Genomic DNA, 24,932 nt, shown 5'->3' with positions numbered 1-24,932 from the left:
ACTATTATTCAGTTGTTTAGTGGAGGGGAGAGGGATGGGGGAGAGAGGGGTGGAGGGGGGATGGTGATGAAGGTTGGGGGGTGGCTGGGTTAAATAGTCTAAATGTAATTGGCAACTGGTTGTATTGAATGTAATTTGTTGGTGTTGCAATAAAAAATTAATAATAAAAAAACGATCAGCGTAACACACACAAAATGCTGGAGAAACTCAGCAAGTCAGGCAGCACATATGGAGAGGAATAAAAAGTTGTTGTTTTGAGTTGAGATCCTTCATCAGGACTAGAAAGGAAGGGGAATGAAACCAGAATAAGAAGGTGGGGGGGAAGGGAAGGAGTACAAGCTTCATTCCCAACTACATCGGTCAGTTGCCCTTCCTGAATGATTGGAGTGCTGTGGCAAAGGTTCTCTCACAGTTCACCAGAATTGCCTAGGAATGATAATAGATCAGCAGTATGTTTTCAAGGCAGGACAGTTTATGATTAAGAACAATATGCTAAAAAAGAAATAAAACTGAACATTATACATTGAACGATCTGAATTAAAGAGTGTGGAATGTCAATTCTTTGCTTACATTTATTTTTGATAAATGATCATGAGAATTATGAAACAGCTTTACAGACCTTTCACAGTGAGCTGAGCCAACTCCAATTCACTGTAGTGATCTCGAAACAAGTAATGGAAGTCCTCCCACATTAATTCCTCCTTATCTTCAAATCCAGCATCTTTGAACATTGACTCTATCACCTCTTGTATTTGATCCTTTGTCAAGCAGTTGTTAGAGATCTCAATGAAGGATCTAAATTAAAGATGAAAGTAAATTAAAGACACAAAATACTCTGTAGATACTGGGGTCAAAGCAACACTCACAACACACTGGAGGAACTCAGCAGGTTGGGCAGCATCCGTGGAAACGATCAGTCAACGTTTCGGGCCGGAATCCTTTGTCAGGACTGTAGAGGGAAGGGGCAGAGGCCCTATAAAGAAGGTGGGGGGATGGTGGGAAGGAGAAGGCTGGTAGGTTCCAGGTGAAAAACCAGTAAGGGGAAAGATAAAGGGGTGGGGGAGGGGAAGCAGGGAGGTGATAGGCAGGAAAGGTGAAGAAGGAATAGGGGAAAACACAATGGGTAGTAGAAGGAGGCAGAACCATGAGGGAGGTGATAGGCAGCTGGGGGAGGGGGCAGAGTGAAATAGGGATAGGGGAAGGGAGGGGGAGAGAATTACCGGAAGTTGGAGAATTCTATGTTCATACCAAGGGGCTGGAGACTACCTAGATGGTATATGAGGTGTTGCTCCTCCAACCTGAGTTTAGCCTCATCATGGCAGTAGAGGAGGCCATGTATGGACATATCCGAATGGGAATGGGAAGCAGAGTTGAAGTGGGTGGCAACTGGGAGATCCTGTCTGTTGTGGCGGACGGAGCAGAGGTGCTTGATGAAGTGGTCCCCCAATCTGCGTCGGGTTTCACCGATGTAGAGGCCGCTCCGGGAGCACCGGATGCAATAGATAACCCCAACAGACTCACAAGTGAAGTGTTGCCTCACCTGGAAGGACTGTTTGGGGCCCTGAATGGTGGCAAAAGAGGAGGTGTAGGGACAGGTGTAGCACTTACGCTTACAGGGATAAGTGCTGGGTAAAATAAAGTCGTGATGAAGCGCCTCAGCCTGAAACGTCGACTCTATTTTTTTCCATAGATGCTGCCTGATCTGTTGAGTTCCTCAATATTTTGTGTATCTAACTCTGGATTTCCAAAACCTGCAGTATCTCTTGTGCTAAAGTAAATTAAATAGATGGGCAAAGCCAAAATCTAGATCCCAAACTATGCCCAAAATACTCTGCAGATGCTGGGGTCAAAGCAACACACACAACACGCTGGAGGAACTCAGCAGGTCGGGCAGCATCTGTGGAAACAAACAGTCAACGTTTCGGGTCGAGACCCTTCATCAGGACTGAAGAGGGAGGGGACAGGGGCCCTATGAAGAAGGTGGGGGGGGAGGGTGGGAAGGTGGGAAGGAGAAGGCTGGTAGGTTCCAGGTGAAAAACCAGTAAGAGGAAAGATAAAGGGGTGGGGGAGGGGATAGGCAGGAAAGGTGAAGTCACCATGGTCTTTGGTTTTCATTTGCTGTCTAATTCACATCTGCTGGATAAAACTGCCCAACACATCACTGGCATCAGACTCTATGAGGTGTCTGAAGAGAGCTGGGCTATGCACATCAATACTCATGACCTTCTGCAGATATGCAGTTGAGAGCATCCTAACATGCTACATCACTGTGTGGTACGGAATCTCCCCTGCAGCACACAGCAGGGCTCTACAATGGGTAGTTCAAACTGACCAACACATTACCGGCACTAGACTACCAGTCATCAAAGGCGTGTATAAGGAAATATGCTGGAACAAGGCCAGCAATATCATGAAAGATCCCATCTCAACAGTAAGTATGAATGAACACCAATTTTCATCTGAATGCTTTAACATTCAATACCACTTTGCTAGAAGATAGCAACAAAATATTTTAATCTCATTTAATAACAGTAACAATCTAAGAATCTTTCAAAGAACTTTAATCTTGTCTGGCATAGATGTCAAAATTGTTGCTGAATTATAAATAAAAGTACAGAATTGTCTTTCAATTGTGACTTTGTAAATTGTTTTATTTAAAGAAGGGAACTTCCAGTTTGTATTAAAAATTGCTATGGTTCTGATGTAATCTAAGTCTTTCATCAGAACATAACATCAGAAACAAAAGCAGGATTGGGATCCCTCTGTCATTCCATAAAATCCCGCCTGATCTTTCACTACAGTATCACTTTCCTACTCTGTCTTTTTATTTTTTTAATATATAAAAATCTATTAATCTCTGTTTTAAATATACTCAGCAACTGGGTCTTTACACCCCTTTGTTAGAATTTCAAATATTCACTACATTCTGAATGAAGAACGTTCTTTTTATTTTCACCCCAAATCATTTGTTTGAGACCAATAATGGTTCTACCATCCCAGCTTCAGGGAAGTATCTGTCACTACCCTGTCAAGAATTTTGTATGCTTAAATTAGAAGATCTCACTCCTCTAAACTCAAGGGAGTGTGGACCTAGTCTTCTTAATCTTCCATATCCTACCTCTGTGCTTCATCCCAGGATAAATCCTGATGCACTGATCTTCTTCCTTAAGCAGATCTTGAGCAGAGTTGTTGAAAGGATGGGATAGAGAGGAAGGTGCTAAGGGAGAAGCAGGTATGTACAAGAGGACCTAATTAAGGTTGGTTCAAGTACCCATTCCCACGCATAGACTTGCTTAGAAGTTATAATAAAGGCTGAATCTGTCCTAAGAACAAAGGAAAGGGCTGTTTCTGTACCTATGGCCCATCATTTCTTGCACCCAAGACCATATGTCCAAGATTCTCCTTGCACCATGCAGATATTCAGAAGTGGTAGATTTCTCCATTTTCTCTTCACATTTTATTTTTAATTGAAATTAAATCATGTAGTAGACTAATGCATTGCCTTACACAGGATCATGTTAAGATATCTAACTTCAGAAAGCATAGCCAAAATAAAAACAAGTGTCGAAATTGACAGCTGTCAAGATATGAAATATTATTAAACTTCCTATCTGAAAAACAATAGCCTATCTTTTGTAAGTGATCCTTGTTGGTTATGTAAGAGGAATTATTCCAATACTGGAATACGTAATGCCTTTTACATAACCATGTTGGACAGGAGAGGCACACTACTGGATGTAAATGGGGCTTGTCCAATAAAGTACAGGAATCCTTTCACAGTAGCTGGCCAGCACAAATAATTCCCAACCCCACTAATAAGAAATTTTGTGTTTAAAACTTTATTTTAGCCAATATCCCAAATTTGGATAGCAAGAAACTCACAATTCTATATTTCTAAGGAAGCCAAAGTGTGTTCTCTGGGTACCACCTATAGGAAGCACCATGTCAATTTTAGAAACAATATTCTCTTTTACCTTAAGGAACTTAGCAGTTTTCACTCAGCCATTTACCATGTCAGACCTAATATACAGATGTGCGAGTACATAATGTGAGTTACCTAAGTAGTTGTGAGAACTCTTCTTTTGACATGGAACCACTTCCATCAACATCGTACATTGCAAACATAAGCTTAGATTTTGCTTCCGGAGAACCTGCACAAGGAAATTAAGACAGTTTTCAGCTGGAATTAATGATCAATCAGTCTCTACAATGGGAAGACAATCTATAATGGTGGTCTTTCACCTAAGGAAGATTCAAATTCCTGTGTGTTAATATATTGGATGTCCTGACCTGGGCCCAGCACATAGATACAACCACAAGGATGGTTCTTTACTTTCTTAGAAGATTAAGGAGGTTTGGCATGTCACAAAGCACATCTATAGATATATTGCTGAAAGTATTCTGTCTGGTTGCTTCATGGTCTGGTACAGTAATTTGAATGCGCAGGAATGTAAGAAGCTGTAGCGAGTAGTGGACTCTGCTCAATACATCACAGGCACGTAACTCCCCACCATCGCTAGTATCTACTTGAGGCATTGCCTCAAGAAGGCAACATCTACCATCAAAGGTTCCCACCATCCAGTCCATTGCATCTTATCCCAATTACCATTAGGCAGGAGGTACAGAAGCCTGAAGTTCCACACCATCAGGTTCAAGAACAGCTACTAACCTTCAGCCATTTAGTTCATGAATCCACTAGCCAAACCCAAATCACTAATGTAGTATAGCAATACTGTGACTACTTTGAACACTTAGCACTAAAATAGATATTTTTGTTCTAATTTTGTTCTTTCTTGTGTAGAGTTTATGTTTGATCTATGTTTTTCTTGCAAATGTTGCTTATGTGCTGCTGTGCCTGTGATGCTGGTGCAAGTAAGTTTTCATTGCATCTGAGCATACATGTAATTATGCATATGACAATAAATTCTGGCTTTAACTTTCAAATTGTTTGTCTATTGGAAACAGAGGGAGGGAGAACTTCATATTTGTTCACCAGTGCTAAATATGTAGGAGATTGTCTGCAGTCATTTGGCAGTTGTACAACAATTGTGCTCACCTATATGTCTAATCAGTTCCAGATAAGTGGTCCTGCATGCTTGCCTTCAGTGACTGATGTGGAAGGACACATAGATCTCCCAGTATAACACCAGTACATGATTAGCAGCCTCTCGGAATGAAAGGCCACCTATTCTGTAAAATATATCCCTCCATAAAGGCCAAATTAAGCCACAAGCTGCCTTTTTTAAGGGGTTGCAGCTGTCTAAACTGATGTTCCAGGAGACCTATCACTGGTACTCCATTCTATTATTATCCCTGGTGGTAAGAAAGGCACTTATTTCAAGAGGACTAGAATATAAAAGCATATATGTAATGCTGATACCTCATAAGCCATTGGTCAAAACATATCTGGAGTATTGTGAACAGTTTTGGGCCTCATGTCTAGGAAAGGATGTGCAGTCAATGAAGTGGTTTATGAGAATGATCCTGGGAATGAAAGGGTTAATATATCTGTTTCATGGCTCTGGGCCTATAATTTCTGGAGCTTAGAAGAATGAAGGTTGGTGTCATTGAAAACTAGCAAATATTACAGGGACTGGATCAAGTGAGTGGACATGGAGAAGTTAATTCCAATAATGGGACAGTCTAGGACCAGAGGGCATAGTTTCAGAATAGGTGGATGTCCCTTTAGAACAGAGATGAGGAAGAACTTACTTAGCCAAAAAATGCTGAAACTGCGGAATTCATTGCCACAAATGGCTATGCAATATATATTAAAGTAGAGGTTGATAGGTTCTTGACTAGTAAAGGCATCAAAAATTACGGGGAGAAGGCAAGAGAATGAAGTTGAGAGCGAAAATAAGTCAGCCATGCTTGAATGGTGGAGCAGACTTGATGGGCTGAATTCTGCTCTTATGCCTTACAGTCCAATAGTCATGGCTAAAGCAACAAAGAATTGTTTGGTTTCAGATCCTCCCCTGGATACAAACACCCGTATACAGAATGAGCATTTGGGAGAGTGGATTGATAAATGGAAAGGATTTGAATATGGAACAGCACAGTACAATATGGGACCTTTGGCCCATGATGATATGCCAACCTTTTAACTTACTTCATGGTACGATAGCATAGCGGTTAATGCACTGCTTTACAGTGCCACCAACTGGGATTCAATTCCTGCTGCTTTCTGTAAAAAGTTTGCACGGTCTCCCCATGACCACATGGGTTTCCTCCTTGTGCTGTGGTTTCCTCCCACATTCCAAAGATGTGTGGATTTGTAGGTTAATTGGTCTCATGGTGAAAATGGGCAGTGTGGGCTCATTGGCCTGTTACTGTGCTGTATCTCAAAATTAAATTTAAAAAAAAACACAATCAATCTAACCCTTCCCTCACACATAGCCAACAACCCTCCATTTCTCTTTTATCATGTTCCTATCCAAGCGTCTTTTAAATGTCTCCATTGTGTTAACCTTTACCACCACCGCTGCCAGTGTGTTCCAGGCACTCACCACTCTGTGTAAAAAAAACTACTTCTGATATTTCCATTAAACTTTCCTCCAATCACCTTAAAATGTTGTCCTCTGGTATTGTCTACTGCCACCCTGGGAAAAAGGTGCTGCTTTTCCACTCTCTCTATGGCTCTTGCAATCTTATACAACTCAATTAAATTTGCCTTTCATTCTTCTTCACTCCAAAGAGAAATGTCCTAGCTAGCTCACTCAGCCTTTCCTCAAAAGACATGTTCCCTAATCCAGGCAGCATCATAATAAATCTTCTCTACACCTTCTCTAATGCTTCCACATCCTCCATATCATAGGGTGACTAGAACTGAACACAATACTCCATGTGTGATCTAACCACATTTTGCTGGCTGCTGCAAAACGTGAAGAAGACTTTCAGATGAGAACAGGGCATTTCTAAGTGTTTTTTCTCCCCAGTTGAGAGCTACAGCAATTGAGAACTTGGTTAAGCCAAGGAGAGCCGAGAGCACTGAGTCAGTGAGGCTGGTTGGTGGCCGCTCTTCCCTTGCCTGCTCTCTCTCCCGTCACACACTGCTGTTGATTTCCAACAGTAAGTTTATGAACAGTACCCAGGAACAGAACTCTGTCATAACCTGGGGACTGGCTGTACTGCAATATTGTGATCTGTGGCAGCTTTCAAATTGGCTGCCACATTTTTCACATTACAGCAGTACAAACACTTCCAACAGTACACCATGTGCAGCAATGTACTTTGGGACATCCTAATGGCAAGCCTTGTGCAAGATATTGTAAAGTAAAAATCAATTAAAATAAACTATATCCTATAAAAATTATGGCAGTAATAATGGGAGCTCAAGTAATGCAAGAAGGAATACAATGAACACATGCATTAGTGTGGATTTCACAGACAGTATAGAAAGGCAGTGTTGTTTTCCTGTCTCCATTACTAGTGAGACAGTGCTGTTAACCATTGGCCAGACTCCCAGCTGGGGTCTCATCTGTTCTCACACCTTGCACTCAAGACTTTTGAAAAATTAAAATTAATTTAAAAACCCACCTATTTAGCCCCAGCCTAATTACAGATAACCCAATGACCAATTAACCTACTAAATGGTACGTCTTTAGACTGTGGGAGGAAACCAGAGCACCCCGAAGAAATCCATGTGCACATGGGAAAGAAGGTACAAACTTGCTTACAGAGGGTGTCAGAATTTAACTCCGAACTCTGATACCTTGAGCTGTAATACCGTCATGCTAGCCGCTACACTACCATGGGTTACCTTTCATCAGAATAACAAAGATATCCAGGAACTCCCGAAAAGACAGGTAACCATTTCCATCTTTGTCTGCCAGGCTAAACATCTGCTCTACAAACATGCTGTCCTCCTTTACTCCCAGTGCCTCCGCAAATTCTGTCTTTGTCAGTTCACAGGTCAGAGATTCTTTTGCTTTCTTGGAGATTTCATAATCAAAGTTTCCGGCATCAGACCCGTCAATCTCCAGAACCTGATTGGAGCAAAGAAAGCAGAAATATATCATATTATACAATGAACATGCAGGGATGTCATTGCCTGATAAAATGACATCTACCTCCCTAAGGATGAACAGTAGCTGGCATCTCCTCATATATTCTGAATTATGACCCTTCACATCTGCAAGTCACTGATCTTATTCCTCAGATCTCCTCTCCACAGCTTCCAACTTTATCATACCCCACTGCGCAAAAACTGTCCTCCTCTCTAAGATCAATGAGTGAGACTACCCTGGCAGATGCACTGCTTCAGCCTGCGCCTGTCTCACATATCAACTCTCCAAAGGGATCATTCCCTTTTATATATCCATCACCACTCTGTCACAACTTTTGTGCAGATTGCAGATGTGATGTATGTCCTTTTATCTTTTCCTTGGTCCAGCCAACCCACCAACTCTCCACCTAGCACTAAGATGGCCACCTTATGACCTCTCCCAAATCTGAGTGCTATCCTCTTCTCCAGCCCTTGAAATGTTGATCCCACCTTCCACCTTGAAATGCTGATCCCACCTATGAATTAGGCCCCACCCCAGACCTCCCTTCACTACAGCCACCCCCACAGACCATTATTCTGCAATAATAAGCTGAAGAAAGAACAATGTGTGTGATGCTGTTGCAATCATAGAATGTGAAACAGGAAGACATGGGCAGTGTGGGCCCACACACAGATTATGAACTGGCTCTTTTCACTGCTTTTAATGTCTTCATGGTATGGGAGGAATTCTAGGTCAAAATCTTGAAGAGATTCAGTCACTTCAACTCTGACTTACTTTTACAATCTGCAAACTTACTTTCAAGGACTCTACAAATCATGTTTCTCCATCTCCCTCTCCCTCTCCTTCCCCCTCTCTCTGCCCCCTTCTCCCTCCCCTCTCTCATTTTCTTTTGCATATTGGCTGTTTGTTAGCCTATACTTATGTATAGCTTTTTCATAAATTCTATTGAATTATTTATTTACTGTAAATACATGGAAGAAAATGAATCTCAAGATAGTAGGTGGCAATACATTCATACTTTAGTGGTGATGGTGGGAGAAGGTGTAGATGGTGGTGATGGTATAGATAGTGTAGATGATGTTGATGGTGATGATGGTGTAGATGGCGATGATGGTGTAAATGGTGTTGATGGTGATCATGGTGTAGATAGTGTAGATGGTGTTGATGGTGATGGTGTAGATAGTGTAGATGGTGTTGATGGTGATGATGGTGTAGATCGTGATAATGGTGTAGATGGTAATGATGGTGTAGATAGTGTAGATGGTGTTGATGGTGATGATGGTGTAGATGGTGATGATGGTGTAGATGGTGATGATGGTGTAGATGGTGATGATGGTGTAGATGGTGATCGGGCAGAAGATACAAAATCCTTAATGCACATACCACCAGGCTCAAGGACAGCTTCTATTCCCCTGATATAAGACTATTGAATAGTTCCTCTAGCATGATAAGTTAGATACTTGAGTTCACAATCTGTCTCTATAAGGCTTACACCTTATTGCCTGTGTACATTTTCTTTGTAACTATAACACTATAGTGTACATTCTGCTATTATTTTCCCTTGTACTATCTCAGTGCACTGATGTGACGAGATGATCTGCATGGATAGCATGCAAAACAAAGTTTTACATAGAACATAGAACAGTGCATCACAGGAACAGGCCCTTCGGCACACAATGTTGTACAGAACCAATCTAGGTACCTCGGTACATGTGACAATAATAAGCTAATTTACCAATTGTTGCATTACCTGGGCAAAAACACGACGGAAGAACGTATCTAAGATCTTCATCCGTTGTTCCTTCGTCACAGCTTCCTTCAACAGAGTTCGTTCTTTCACTTCATGCACCAGCAGACGTATGCCATGACTATCCAGGTAATTTTTTAAATCTTCCACAAATATGTTACGTTCATCTTCATCATTAAACAACAGAACCTGAGGGCAGAAGTTAGAGTTTATATTAACGTATGGCACGTTCATTTTAAACATTGATGCAAGTGCATCATTTTACTAATGACAAGTTTATATCTGTCAAACTCAATATTTAAACAAATGTATATATAAAATGTATAAGTTAATAAAAATATTGTTACCTTATTACGTAAATAGTAAGTCAAAATAATTGAATTTTGGAGGAGGGTGGGGCTTGTGGCAGAAGGAATAGGTAGAAGAGGTTGAGGCTGTGTCTTTAGTTGGGTGGGGTTAGATAGAGGACTGGAACAACAGACAAGGATTGAAAAAGGAGGCAGAAGATCGACCAATGAATTGTAGCAGTGTGTACAAGCCAGGGATCTGTGGGAGAGATGGAGATTGAGGTCCAGGAGAATGATCAGGTCATAGGCATCTGAGGAATGCTCAGGAGATCACAGCATCAGAGCTTAGGCTTGAGGACATAAGACTAGACAGGCAGAGGATTGGGGTCTCAAAACCAAATCAGGGGCAACAGTGTGTGAGGTTCAAAGGGGTTGGTTATAAACGTATATGGGTCTTAAATGATGACGTTCCACTTGGAATGTGTTGCAAAGACTAAGTTGTCTCAGGAGTGCCTAATGGTGATAATTCCTGGGACAAAGTAGTCCTTGTTCCCCTAAAGTACCCCAAGAGGAACACTGCATAGGCATGACACAGGATGACGTCATAACAAGGACATCGTCCTGTGTATGCCTGGATTTTCTTTGCTACATCTGATCACATGGTCTGCAGAGCTGAGAAGATTTAGCAGTATGATGCACAGAACTGATAATTATAACAACCCTACTGCTTTCCCAAGTGAAATCAGTTCACAGTACAGAGCAGCCACTCCTCCTAGGACCTTTTGAAGTTGCATGCTGATTACTGCCCAATTGCAGAATTTAGCTTGAAAGAAACACACAATAAGGGAAAAGTTCCTAAAAATATAAATGTAGTTAAAAAAGAAAGAAAAGTTAACAATGGTTTTTGGTCACAAATATGACAAATAACAGATTATATGGGAAAACATTGCAGGGGCTTTTGTCTTATTATTTGCCTAGACATGAAACAAGATAGACATGGATGATTCTCCAGATGCTGGAAATCTTGAGCAACACACAGAAAATACTGGAGGAACTGGGAAGTCATCACGGAAGTTGCAGTAACACAAGGGTTATAGTAATATCCAGGCAAGGATAGTTTACAGATCATGCACAGTCATCCCAGGCAATAAAAGGTCTTTGAAGGGCATAGCTTCCCTTTGCATAGAGAGTAACCAAAGCCATTTGGAAAATGAATACCAGATAAGGATGCAGATGAAGGATTCCAGGGTGACACTTACTATTGGTCAGTTACTTTGCTCATTCTGAAGTATTATTGGCATTTAATATGGAGTTTCTATTGATTGTAAATCCCAGTATTATCATAGTGCAATTGGAGATTGCATATGCAAATAAGGAATTTGAACATACACAATATTACCAATTGATCAATATTTGTATGCTTAATTTCTATAAAGAAATGGCATTCCTTGTTCAAATTTCAGAACAGTGTGGTGACAACAGCCATTCTGTTCTCCTTGTAGACAGGTAAATAAAGTGTGATTGAAGAAACAAGGGTGAGTTTTCAGAATCCAGTTTATCAGTGACGACATCATGCAGCTTCTATGGAGGGGACTAAACTATCGACATTTTAAGATGAGTCCTGATGAAAGATCTTGGCCTGAAATGTTGACTGTTTATTCCCCTCCATAGATAATGCCTGACTTTCTGAGTTCCTGTAGAATATTGTATGTGTTATAACAAGGATAGACTTGCTCAACAATCTTCACTAAGAACAATTAAAACTCAACTAATAATTGCACAGCTCTTAAAAGTACACTTACATAAGTACAACATTATCCAATCAGTCCACTCAGTAAAATCAGGACATATCGAATCCAGCTAACTCCTGTTCTATAAGTCTACTCTCAGTCACAGGTGACATGATGGAAACTGCTCATGACATTGTTGTCAAATGACATTTTATAAGAGCTTGGTCACCGATGGAGGCACAAAAATATTGCAGTTAGGTGTATCTGGACCAAAGAAAAATCATCTGGAATTCTTAGTGGATTAAGCGGCAGGAGGAAAAGAATTGTCAAATTTCAGGACTGAGGCAAGGTTTCAACATGAAACAGCAACAGTTCCTTCCTCCCAGATGCTAATCGAACCACTGAGTTCGTCCAGCAGATTGCTTGTTCCACCTAGCCACCAGCACTCAGTATAGGGACTGGGCTGTGACCACTTAGTTCCAGACTGCTGTACAGATTAAATAGCATCTTTCATGTCTTTTTCAAAATGTTTTCATATGCTTTACAGACAATGGTGTACTGTTAAAGTGAGGTAAGGAGTATGCAGAATAACAAGCACTGATTGTAGAGTGGAAGTGAAAATAACTGTGCTCGTTAATAAGAAAGCGATTGATCAAATCTGTATCATCAAAGACATTCAGTAAAGTAAAATTGGAATCTGGAGTCAACCTTGCTGATATGAAATCACAGTTTGCATAAAGGTGTACTGATTGACGGTCAATTGACATAGCTCCGGGCTTCGCTGGAGGAGTTCCTCAAGGATTAAGGATCAATTTTATTCGCCATATACATTTACATGTATTAGGAATTTGCTCTGGTGTTTTGGCACAACATGCAATGAAAATAAGAACATATGCTGTAACAATTAGAAAGAATAAACTATATAAAAATAAATGTAGAGATTAAAGTACGGATATGAAATAAAATGTGCACAAATACATAAATTCTAGCATGCATTTACAATGTAAACAGTGTGACGAGAATACACATAAAATTAAGATGTTTGCTGGCCTGGGTTAGCATCAGTGACATCAGCAAGTGGTCTGCCACCTGCCCTCAGGGGAAGGAGAGATAAGGAACAATGGAGCAGCGTCTGGAGATGTGTAATGAAGGGACGTGGGAGAGAGAGCTGTCTGGAGCGGCTCCCCCCTTTGAACCTTGAACTGTTTGAAGTGATGGACAGGCGATACCCCAGCAGGGGGATAAAAAGGGACCGGTTCGCTAAGGCAAGGACACACGCCACCCGAGGTAACGAGACCCTGGAAGTGGTACGCTTCTCACGAGTCGGTGGGAAGTACCAGACAACGGCCAGGGTGGAAAGGTACGATCAGCGGGAACCCGGTGTGTGTCCGCCCTTGCCTGGGTGCCGGGTTCACTGCAGAGGATCGACCGCATCTGGAGGAGGGGTCACAGTCGGTGACCTCAGGTGACATCACCAAGGACCTGCCCAAAAGCTGGTTGTGAGCCATCCCGCTGGTCTGTGAGTGAAGCTGTGCTGAATGATGAGTTGTTCTCTCTGTCTCTCTTCCCCCACCTTGTCCATCGCCATGGCAACGATTACTGCGAACTGAACTACTAAACTGGACTGAACTTTGAGTCACTTTGAAATTTGGTCATTTACCCCTAGACAACGATAGAGCTTGATTGATGCTGTTATCTTAATTCTGTGCACATGTGTGGTTATCATTGCTGAACTGTTGCATTTATTATCCTTTCGATTACTGTGTTGCTTATTTCTTTAATAAAACTTTCTTAGTTCTAGTACTCCAGACTCCAACTGAGTGATCCATTTCTGCTGGTTTGGCAACCCAGTTACGGGGTACGTAACAACAGCATTATAAAAAGTGGTTTAAAGCCACTTCTAGCTGCTTTACCAATGATTTTCCTTGCATCATGAGATCAGAAAAGGTCATGTTTTTGATCCTTCCACTGGGTTTAGTGGCATTTACAGTGTATTAGATGGATGTGGACCATGTCCGGACTTAAAAAAGGAAAAATAAACTTCACAGTTTCACTGGGCAATGATCCTCTCTGGCAAGACTAACCACTCACCTGTGACATTTCAAGCACTGATATCTGGGCTTACCAATGTATAGAAATTTAAATGGACCACTCACATAAGAGAGGGTCAAAGGCAGAACATTCTGTGATGAGGTAGGGATGGGTACATTAAATCCTGATAACCTTAAATCCTAGGTTTTGATACCTTTGGAGTATGCCTCGGTCAATTAACAAATAGATACTTGAATTTAGGAAGCTTACAAACTAGGTAATGTGGGCAGCACTGCAGAGTAACAGTTAGCATAAACTATTAGAGCACTAGCTGTAAGACTGGCATTCAATTCCTTGCAGCTGCTGTGTGTAAGAGTTGATACATTTTCCCTGTGCTCACGTGTGTTTCCTCCAGGCGCTCTGGTTTCCTCCCACATTACAAAGATGTAAAGGTTAGCGGGTTAATTGGTCATTGTAAATTATCCTGTGATTAGGCTAGGGTGAAATAGGTGGGTTGCTGGGCAGTGTGGTTGATTGGACCAAAAGGGCCTGTTCAACACTGTATGACTAAGCAGGTGAGTAAATAAGTTGTTAAAAAAAAGAGGCACAAACACAAATTTTTACTTACCAGATCATATTCCTTGGGGGCCTTCAGCAATAGAGTCTTTTGTTCATTATTGGTGGACTGAATAATATCGAAGTGGTCCTGGCTAATCTTGATGTTTCGGATCACAGAATGTTTACTATCCATGACCTTAATGCACTTGTTGGAGTCCAAGACAATGCTGACATACCGCTGTGTATCCTTGGGCCCTTGCCATTCTCTGGCTAAATGCAATGCAAGAACATACACATCATAACAAACATTTGCATGATAGTAGAACATGCTTTTAATATTTCAAATTATCTAGCGGTACCTAAACAATCAAATATGGAACCACAGAATATATGCAAATTGTTCCCAGTCCATGTCCAGAGCATTTGATAGCTCTGGGCCTGTACTCACTGGAGTTTAGAAGAACGAGGGGGATCTCATTGAAACCTATTGATAATTGAAAAGCCTGGATAGAATGGACATGGAGACCGTGTTCCCTATAGTGGGGGAGTCTAGAACCAGAGGGCACAGCCTCAGAATAGAAGGGCATCTATTTAGTACAGAGGTGAAGAGTAACTTCTTTAGCCAGAAGGTGCTGAATTTTTGGAATTCATTGCCAATGGCAGCGGTGGAAGCCAAGTCATTGGGTATATTTAGAGCAGAGGTTGATAAGTTTTTGATTATTAAGGGTGTCAAAGGTTACGGGGAGAAGGCAGGAGAATGGGGTTGAGAGGAACAATAAATCGACCATAACAAAATGGTGGGGCAGACTCAATAGGCCGGATGTCTCATGGTCTTATGTCATAAGGTGGAACAGATAGAGGTATTCAGATGGGGATGATTAAGCACCATTTTCATCTAAGGCAGAAATATTTGAAAAACTTTGTTCTGGTTCTGCACTCTTCACAGCCTTATTTGCCTTGTTTAGATTCAGGAACAGGGCCATCATCAAGTGTGATTAGAAGGGGGCAAGTTGCTGTCTATTCACTTCTAGGGCCATGTTAATAACTCTTCAGGTTCTCTGTGGACATTATAATGAACATGAAGAGTTCTCAAACTCCTCAGTGAGTCCGGACTCAAATATACCCTGGCAGTACGCAAGAAATTGTAGTGGATCTACTCAGTGCCCTAAGAGCACAGCAGAATGACATCACCATTGAAATGCTGACTTATGTTTGTTAATACCTTATAAGGTAAAAGACCTACCACATCTACAAAAGAGCACATTTTGCTTCAAATTTGAAAAGGGGATCAATCAATTTAAAATTACATTAACATTTTGATGACAAAATACCAAACTTTTGTCTCGGCTTTTTATTTCTAATACTGTACCCTCACTTTTATTAACCAGTGATTCGGAGCTAGTAATAGTCAAATAACAAAGAGTTGGCGATAGAGAGCTTATTAAAACAATGTCATGACAACAAACTTTACCTCAATGGCAGCAAACAAGCGAGCTGGTCATTGACTTCAAGAAGTGAGGGGCAATGCACATACTCCTATCTTCATCAACAATGTTGAAGTTGAGAGCTTCAAATTTCAAGGACTGAACTTCACCAATAGTCTGTCCTGGTCCAACCATGTGAACATCATGGCCAGGAAAGTTCACCAACTTCTCTACTTCTACAGGAGGCTGAAGAAAATTCCCGTCGACCCCATCGATACACCATTGAAAGCATCTTATCTGGATGTATAATGGCTTGTTAGGCAACTGCAATGCTGCTGACTGCAAGAAACTGCAGAGAGTTGTGGACATGGCTCAGCACATCACAGGAATCAGCCTCTCCTCAAATGGCTATGTCAATAATTCTTGCTGTCTCAGTAAAGCAACCAGCATAATCAAAGACCCCATATGCCCCGGACATTCTTCCTCTCCTGTTGGGCAGATGATATAAAAGCCACCAGGTTCAAGGTCAGCTTTTACCACATTGTTATGATTACCAAATGGTTTCCTACTAAAAGGTGGATGCTTAACCTCACAGTCTACCTCATTATGATCTGTCATTACCTGCACTGCACTTTCTCTGTAACTTTTACACCTTATTCTGCATTGTTATTGTTTTACCTTGTTCTACCTTAATGCACTATGTAATGAATTGATCTGAATGAACAGCTTTTCACCATACTTCAGTATATGTGACAAAAATAAGCCAAATCTAATTTAAAAGCCACAAAACTGAAATTTTAAACTGGATTATAATATTATTGGGGGCACCTCTGTTGAACGGAGTGAAATAATATATTAATAATTAGTTAAATACTATTACCTCTGAACTGCACAAGTTAGTGAGAGCCAGTTGCAACTGTCATATAGAAAACATTTTATTTCATAACATTATAATTAATACCTCGGATTTTATCTCCTGAAGAGACCTGTTTCCTTACAGAACGTTTCTTGTTCTGCAATCTTTTCTTCTCTCTCCTTCGACCAATAGATATAGCAAAAGCTAAAAGCAAGGCCGCTGTAAATATATATAAAAAGAAGCCATTACTTATGAAAGCATGAACAAAGTTAAATCATAAAGCTCTTCTCAACTTTGAAGTGGTCTGATCCACATAATATGTCTGTCTGACTCGTCTTGGTGACACAATAACGTCCAAGTCAGTCAGGAGAAGTGCTTTGTATTTGAATTGATCTATCAATAGACAACAGCAATGTACCAGGACTTCTTTGAGCCACAGAGATAAATATATTGCTTACACATAATGGTGCAACACTCAACTCTACTAAAAACTGTAACATCATGCAGCTAGAATGTGCGAACCTAAAATGTTGGATTAATTCATTCAACAACAAAGCTTTGAATTCAGAATCTGTATCAGGTTTGTTGTCACTAACACAAGTCATGAAATTTGTTGTTTTGTGGCAGCAGTACAGTGCAGGCATAAAAAATACTGAAAGTTACAATAAAAAATAAATTAGTGCAAAAGTGGAATAGTGCTGATGGGTTCATGAACCATACATAAAAATGATGACGGGGGAAGAAACTGATCCTAAAACATTGAGTGTGTCTTCAGCCTCCTATACCTCCTCCCTGATGGTAGTAATAAGAAGAGGTTATCCAGGAGGCCTGGATGGTGAAAGTCCTTCATGAAGTTTGCTGCCTTCTTATGGCACTGTTTTTTGAATACGTCCTTGATGGTAGGGAGAGAGTGCCCATGATGGACCTTGGGGAGCCTTCAATGTTCTGAATCCTGTTACAATAAAGCTTTGAATTCAAAATCAGTATCAGAATCAGGTTTATTGTCACCAACACAAGTCATGAAATTCCCGTACATTGGTGCCTCTTGTTACGTACCAGCAGCAATAGATCACAAATGGAGTCTGGTTTCGATGTTAAAACTACTAACTTTATTAGTATCTATCAAAATATAGAGACTTAAATGAACAGAAGTTAACAGTGTTATGCGTATATATGTGTGTGTGGTTCCCAAACAGTCAAGTTTAGGAACAGTTCTTAAAAAGTCTTAAAATGGCATAGTAGAAAAGGGTCTAGTAATCCACGGAATAAATGAGTGAGGAGAGAGATTTGGAAATCCACACGAAAATGTAGAGAGAAGGCAACTACGAAGAATTCCACAGATTCCATGCTGGGTAAACGAAATAACAGTCGCCAAAGATCTTATCCGTCAAGTTGTTCCGAAATCCACTAAGAGATATCACCAGGTGACAGTCACAGGAATATTGTCTTCAAGTAGTTACCACATAACACCCGATTCCAGGTAAGGGCCAACAAAAGTGATACCACAGTATGTATTTCTAAATGACAATAAATGAGGACTGAGTGTCCTCATAATGTAATCTAATCTAATCCAACAAATCCACACATATGGATTATACAAAGTGACAGTCACACGTGCGTCGTGCACTGTGTGCCGATGATTGCCCCAACCTTTTGGGCACAGGAGAGTTCCAAACCATAGCAGTGACAAGCTGAAGTTCCCACAGCGTGTGTGTGTGTCTCTCTCTCTCTCTCTCTCTCACACGTCTGAGGCCGGCTGCCACAGCTTGTGACAGACGTCAAGGTCCCGCCTAACTCAGGCACTTAAAGTGACACTTACAGTAAGCGAACCTGCTGTTTCGTAACACTCTGTTCTAAAAGGTGATGAAACCAGTCAGAATGCTCTTGACAGTACGTCTGTAGAAATTTGTTTGAGACTTTCTTTGGTGACAGACAGAATCTCCAGACTCCTAATCAAGTAGAAACATTGGCATGCCTTCTTCCGTACTGTATTAATATATTGGACCCAAGAGAGTTTCTCTGAGATGTTGATGCACAGGAACTTGAAACTGCTCACACTTTCCACTGATGCCCTTTCAATAAAGACTGGTGAGTGTCTTCATGAATTCCCCTTCCCGAAGATTACAATCAATTCTTCACCTCTAGAGTTAGGACTCAGAATTCTGTCAGTTTTATGTCATATTCAAATTCTTTCACGATCTGTTGTTCCTCCATACTGCCTGCTTCTATTAGTCCAGAACCTCCATTCCACCAGATCAAGTATGCCCAAGGCTGATGGAAATGTGATTCTGTATTACATTTTCCAAAGTTACAGTAGGATCTCTGAATCGTTTTCTTTCAGAATCGGGTTTACTATCACCAGCATATGTTATGAAATTTGGTGTTTTGCATCAGCAGTGCATTGCTGCAAATACAGTAGTAGTTAGAACAATAAATTACTATTAGAAGTATATATAAAATAAGTTAAATAAGTAGTACAAAAACAGAGGGGAAAAAAGAAAAAAACTACTGAGGAAGTGTTCATGCAGAAATCTGGTGGCAGAGGGGAAGAAGCTGTTCCTGAGACATCAAGTGTGTGTCTTCAGGCTCCTGTACCTTTTCTTAATGGTAGCAATGAGAAAACAGCATGTCCTTAATGATGGCTGCTTATATGAGGCATCACATTTTGAAGATGCCCTTGATGTTGGGGAGGCTGGTGTCCATGATGAAACTGGCTGAGTTTGCAACTTTCTGTAGCTTTTTCTGATCCTGTACAGTGGCTCCTCACATTGAGAGTAGAGTAGACGTACGGTCAGGTAATTGGACTTTCCAAAGTGCGGGAGTGGGAAGGCATTCTTGATAGTGGTATAACAGTGGTCAAGTATGTTGGCTCCTATGGTTCCACAGGTGATATGTTGGTGGTAGTTGTTCAGAGACTTCTTCAAACTGGCCTGGTTGAAATCCCCTACAATGATAGGGGAGGCATCTGGCTGCATATTTCATGCCTGCTGATTACAGAGCTTAGCTCCTCCAGTGCCAGCCTGATGCTGGTCTGAGGTGGAAGGTACAGAGCTACCAGGATGACAGCAGAAAGCTCCCTCAGCAGATAAAAATAATGATATTTGACTGCTAGATGCTGCAGGTCAGGTGAGCAGGACTGAGGCAAAACCGCCATGTCCGTGTACAACAATGAATTAATTAAAAGGCATAGTCCGCCTCCTCTGCTTTTAAAAGACTGAGCTGTCCTGTTCTTACGGTGAATGGTGAAGCCATCGAGCTGCAGTGTTGCATCTGAAATGGTAGGGATAGCCATATGTCTATGAAGCAAGGTGTGCAGTAGTTCTTGATGTCCCTCTGGTATAGCAATCTTGCTCTGAGGTCTTCAATTTTATTTTCCTGAGACTGTGCTTAAGCCAGAAGAGTAGTCGGGAGTGAGGGTCTAAAGCCTTTGTATTTCAATCTTACTTGCAGCCCAGCACGCCTTCTGCCCTTCCTTTTTCTTAAATGGAAACTGCACTTGCAACCAGAGTCTGTACTCTGGGATCCATCGATCTTAGTATCAATAGATTTTTTAAACATTTTAAAATGATGTGGTTCCTGAGATTTCATAAAACTTTACCATTCCATTCCTGTGTGGTCTGTCAGGGTAAGATCCATCTGGATAAAATGTGGTCATTCTCAACATTATCATTTCATTTATAATGAACCTGATTGGGTACTTGAGAGATATAACATGTGGGGTTACAAACCTATTGCTGACATTTTGGATTAGGGGCTGGTTCTCTATCGATCAGCATGGACACAAGATAAATGGTCATTGTTTAGAAAATAAAAGACAAACCCATTAATAACAAAATCCAGAAGTACAAGATGCTGCAAAGAATCAGAATCAGGTTTAATATCACTGGGATGTGTCATGAAATCCGTCAACTTAGCAGCAGCAGTACAATGCAATACATGATAAATATAGAAAAATAAATATATGAATTACAGTAAGTATATATGTATATTAAATAGTTACAGTAAATTAAAAAAATAGTAGTGCAAAACAGAAATAATAAAAAAAAAGTGAGGTAGTGTTCATGGGTTCAACGTCCATTTAGAAATTGGATGGCAGAGGGGAAGAAGCTGTTCCAGGATCACTGAGTGTGTGCCTTCAGGCTTCTGTACCTCTTTCCTGATGGTAACAATGAGAAGAGGAAACATCCTGGGTGATGGAGGTCGCCTTTCTGAGGCGCTGGTCCTTCAAGATGTCTTGCATACTATGGAGGCTAATACCCATGATGGAGCAGACTAATTTTACAACTTTCTGTAGCTTCTTTCAATCCTCTGCGGTATCCATTTCCCCCACCCTCCCCACCAATACCAAATGCCAATCAGAATGCTCTCTACAGTATGATTGTAGAAGTTTTCAACTGCTTTAAGTGACAAATCAAATTCCTCAACCTCCTAATGAAATATAGTCACTGACTTGCTTTTTGTATGGCTGCATCGATACGGTGGGACCAGGTTAAATCCTCAGAGATATTGACACTCAGGAACTTGAAATTGCTCGTTCTCTTCATTTCTGATCCCTTTTTCAAGATTGGTTTGTGTTCCCTCATCTTACCCTTTCTGAAGTCCATAATCAGCTCTTTGGTCCTACTGACATTGAGTGCAAGGTTTTTGCTGCAACGCCACTCAACTAGCTAGTGGCAAAGATCTGTTGTGCAGTTTAAAATGATCTTGTAGTGCAGAATCAATGTGACCTTGACTCCCACAGAGATAGAAGATCATGCATGAGCTGGTGGCCAAAGTTCCTCTGGCACCATTTCACATCTTTGTGTTCTGATGAAGGAGCTCAGACGTAAACCATGATGAATGCCTTAGAAAGCTCAAGGCTGTGAATCCACTGCTCAGGGTACCATGTGATGTCTCTCAAGACCTTCTCTCATGTTGGTCAGTCCTGCAAGAAGTACATGATTTCCACAACCCAAGGGGTGTATGTGTCCAAGCAGTTCCTGGAATCTGGAGTTTGCATTAGGAATCTTTGCTTCCTGCCATGAGGTTCCCATTCAATGTGATTCAGCATCTCGCAATCCATGCAAAAGCTGTCCAGTCTGTTCTCCCAGTCAATGAAGTTTCCTTTCAAATGATCCAAAAACCAACAATGTGCTTCTCATTCTACTGAGACTGTTTCAGGACGGCCATAGATTGGAGCTCTATTGCTAGGGACAGAAATAGGCTTCACCTATGGTTTAGGTGTGCATGTTATAGTAGGTAAAGAACAGACGGGTGAGGGGGGGAAAACATACAGAAGAACCCAGCCCAATCTCACAACCAGCACAATTTCACATGAAATTGATCATTAGCTTAATTCACTCTGGCTAAATCCAAGTTGGTTTGTAGAATATTAATCAGCACATAAAACTTGCAGGTATTGCTCATTCCAGTTGCATCTGAGTAGACACTGTTTAAAACTGATAGTCTATTTCTTTTAATTTTAAAGAATAAACTAAAAAGATGGTGATGCCAGAGACTGCAGGTGCTGAAATGTGGAGCAACAAACAATCTGCTGGAGGAACTCAGCGAGCCGAGCAGCATCTATGAGAGGGAACGAATTGTCCTTCTTTCAGGCTGAAACCCAACATCAGGATTCCAGCAACTTAAAATAAGGCAGCTACAAGAAACTGTTAGGAAATGGTCACTTGTTATCGTTTACAACATTTAATTGAGTATACTCTGTACAATATAACCATATAACAATTACAGCATGGAAACAGGCCATCCCGGCCAGTCTAGTCTGTGCTGAACTCTTACTCTCACCTTGTCCCACCGAACTGCAGTCAGCCCATAACCCTCCATTCCTCTCCTGTTGGATATATCTATCCAATTTAACTTTAAATGACAACACTGAACCTGCCTCAACCACTTCTGCTGGAAGCTTGTTCCACACAGCTACCTCTATCTGAGTAAAGAAGTTCCCCCTCATGTTACCCCTAAACTTCTGCTCTTTGACTCTCAACTCATGTCCTCTTGTTTGAATCTCCCCCCACTCTCAATGGAAAAAGCCTATCCACGTCAACTCTATCCATCCCCTTCATAATTTTAAATACCTCTATCAAGTCCCCCCTCAACCTTCTACGCTCCAAAGAATCAAGACCCAACTTGTTCAACCTTTCTCTGTAACTTAGGAGATGAAACCCAGGCAACATTCTAGTAAATCTCCTCTGTACTCTCTCAATTTTATTGACATCTTTCCTATAATTCGGTGACCAGAACTGTACACAATATTCCAAATCTGGCCTTACCAATGCCTTTTACAATTTCAACATTACATGCCAACTCCTATACTCAATGCTCTGATTTATAAAGGCCAGCATACCAAAAGCTTTCTTCACCACCCTATCCACATGAGATTCCACCTTCAGGGAACTATGCACCATTATTCCTAGATCCCTCTGTTCTACTGCATTCTTCAATGCCCTACCATTTACCATGTACGTCCTATTTTGATTAGTCCTACCAAAATGTAGCACCTCACTTTTACCAGCATTAAACTCCATCTGCCATGTTTCAGCCCACTCTTCTAAGTGGTCTAAATATCTCTGCAAGCTTTGAAAACCTACTTCACTATCCACAACTCCACCTATCTTAGTATCATCTGCATACTTACTAATCCAATTTACCACCCCATCATCCAGATCATTAATATATATGACAAACAACATTGGACCCAGTACGGATCCCTGAGGGACACCACTAGACACCGTCCTCCAATCTGACACAGTTATCCACCACTACTCCCTGGCATCTCCCAACCAGCCACCGCTGAATCCATTTTACTACTTCAATATTAATACCTAACAATTGAACCTTCCTAACTAACCTTCCGTGTAGAACCTTGTCAAAGGCCTTACTGAAGTCCAGATAGACAACATCCACCGCTTTACCCTCGTCAACTTTCCTAGTAACCTCTTCAAAAAGTTCAGTAAAATTTGTCAAACATGACCTTCCACACACAAGTCCATGTTGTCTGTTCCTAATCAGATCCTGTCTATCCAGATAATTATATATGTCATCTCTAAGAATACTTTCCATCAATTTACCCACCACTGACGTCAAATTCACAGGCCGATAATTGCTAGGTTTACTCTTAGAACCCTTTTTAAACAATAGAACAACATGAGCAATATGCCAATCCTCCGGCACCATCCCCGTTTCTAATGACATTTGAAATATTTCTGTCAGAACCCCTGCTATTTTCACACTAACTTCCCTCAAGGTCCTAGGGAATATCCTGTCCAGACCCAGAGATTTATCCACTTTTATGTTCCTTAAAAGCGCCAGTACTTCCTCTTCTTTAATCATCATACTTTCCATAACTACCCTTCTTGTTTCCCTTACCTTACACAATTTAATATCCTTCTCCTTAGTGAATACCGAAAAAAGAAATTGTTCAGAATCACCCCCATCTCTTTTGGCTCCGCACATAGCCGTCCACTCTGATTCTCTAAGGGACCAATTTTATTCCTCACTATCCTTTTGCTATTAATATAACTGTAGAAACCCTTTGGATTTATCTTCACCTTACTTGCCAAAGCAACCTCATAACTTCTTTTAGCTTTTCTAATTTCTTTCTTAAAATTCTTTTTACATTCTTTATATTCCTCAAGCACCTCATTTACTCCAAGCTGCCTATATTTATTGTAGATCCCTCTCTTTTTCCGAACCAAGTTTCCAATATCCCTTGAAAACCATGGCTCTCTCAAACTTTTAACCTTTCTCTTCAACCTAACAGGAAAATAAGATCCTGTACCCTCAAAGTTTTACCTTTAAATGATCTCCATTTCTCTATTAGATCCTTCCCATAAAACCAATTGTCCCAATCCACTCCTTCTAAATCCTTTCACATCTCCTCAAAGTTAGCCTTTCTCTAATCAAAACTCTCAACCTTGGGTCCAGTCCTGTCCTTCTCCATAATTATATTGAAACTAATGGAATTGTGATCACTGGACCCAAAGTGCTCCCCAACACATACCTCCGTCACCTGCCCTATCTCATTCCCTAGCAGGAGATCCAACACTGCCCCTTCTCTAGTTGGTACCTCTATGTATTGCTATAAAAAATCATCTTGCACACATTTTACAAACTCCAAACCATCCAGCCCTTTTACAGAATGGGCTTCCCAGTTAATGTGTGGAAAATTAAAATCTCCCACAATCACAACCTTGTGCTTACTACAAATATCTGCTATTTCCTTACAAATTTGCTCCTCCAATTCTTGCTCCCCATTAGGTGGTCTATAATACACCCCCATAAGCATCACTACACC

The 24,932-nt window shown here is 41.0% G+C and overlaps 1 protein-coding gene across 1 annotated transcript in view; it reads right to left on the bottom strand.

Annotated features, from left to right (window-relative positions):
• The window catches only part of LOC134358517 (dual oxidase 2-like), a 169,798-nt gene that overhangs the window by 63,656 nt on the left and 81,210 nt on the right, over nt 1-24,932 (bottom strand). Inside the window, exons 16-21 of the mRNA XM_063070823.1 lie at nt 16,745-16,858; nt 14,430-14,629; nt 9,757-9,942; nt 7,760-7,985; nt 4,058-4,151; nt 620-795 (exon numbers count right to left, since the gene is read on the bottom strand). Of these exons, the coding sequence (XP_062926893.1) occupies nt 620-795; nt 4,058-4,151; nt 7,760-7,985; nt 9,757-9,942; nt 14,430-14,629; nt 16,745-16,858 (996 nt within the window). The remainder of the gene's footprint in view (nt 1-619; nt 796-4,057; nt 4,152-7,759; nt 7,986-9,756; nt 9,943-14,429; nt 14,630-16,744; nt 16,859-24,932) is intronic.

Source organism: Mobula hypostoma, chromosome 18, assembly GCF_963921235.1.
Source record: "Mobula hypostoma chromosome 18, sMobHyp1.1, whole genome shotgun sequence".
Classification (NCBI taxonomy): Eukaryota; Metazoa; Chordata; class Chondrichthyes; order Myliobatiformes; family Myliobatidae; genus Mobula; species Mobula hypostoma.
The sequence above is the reverse complement of the archived record's forward strand: the minus strand, read 5'-3'. Positions and strand labels throughout refer to the sequence as shown.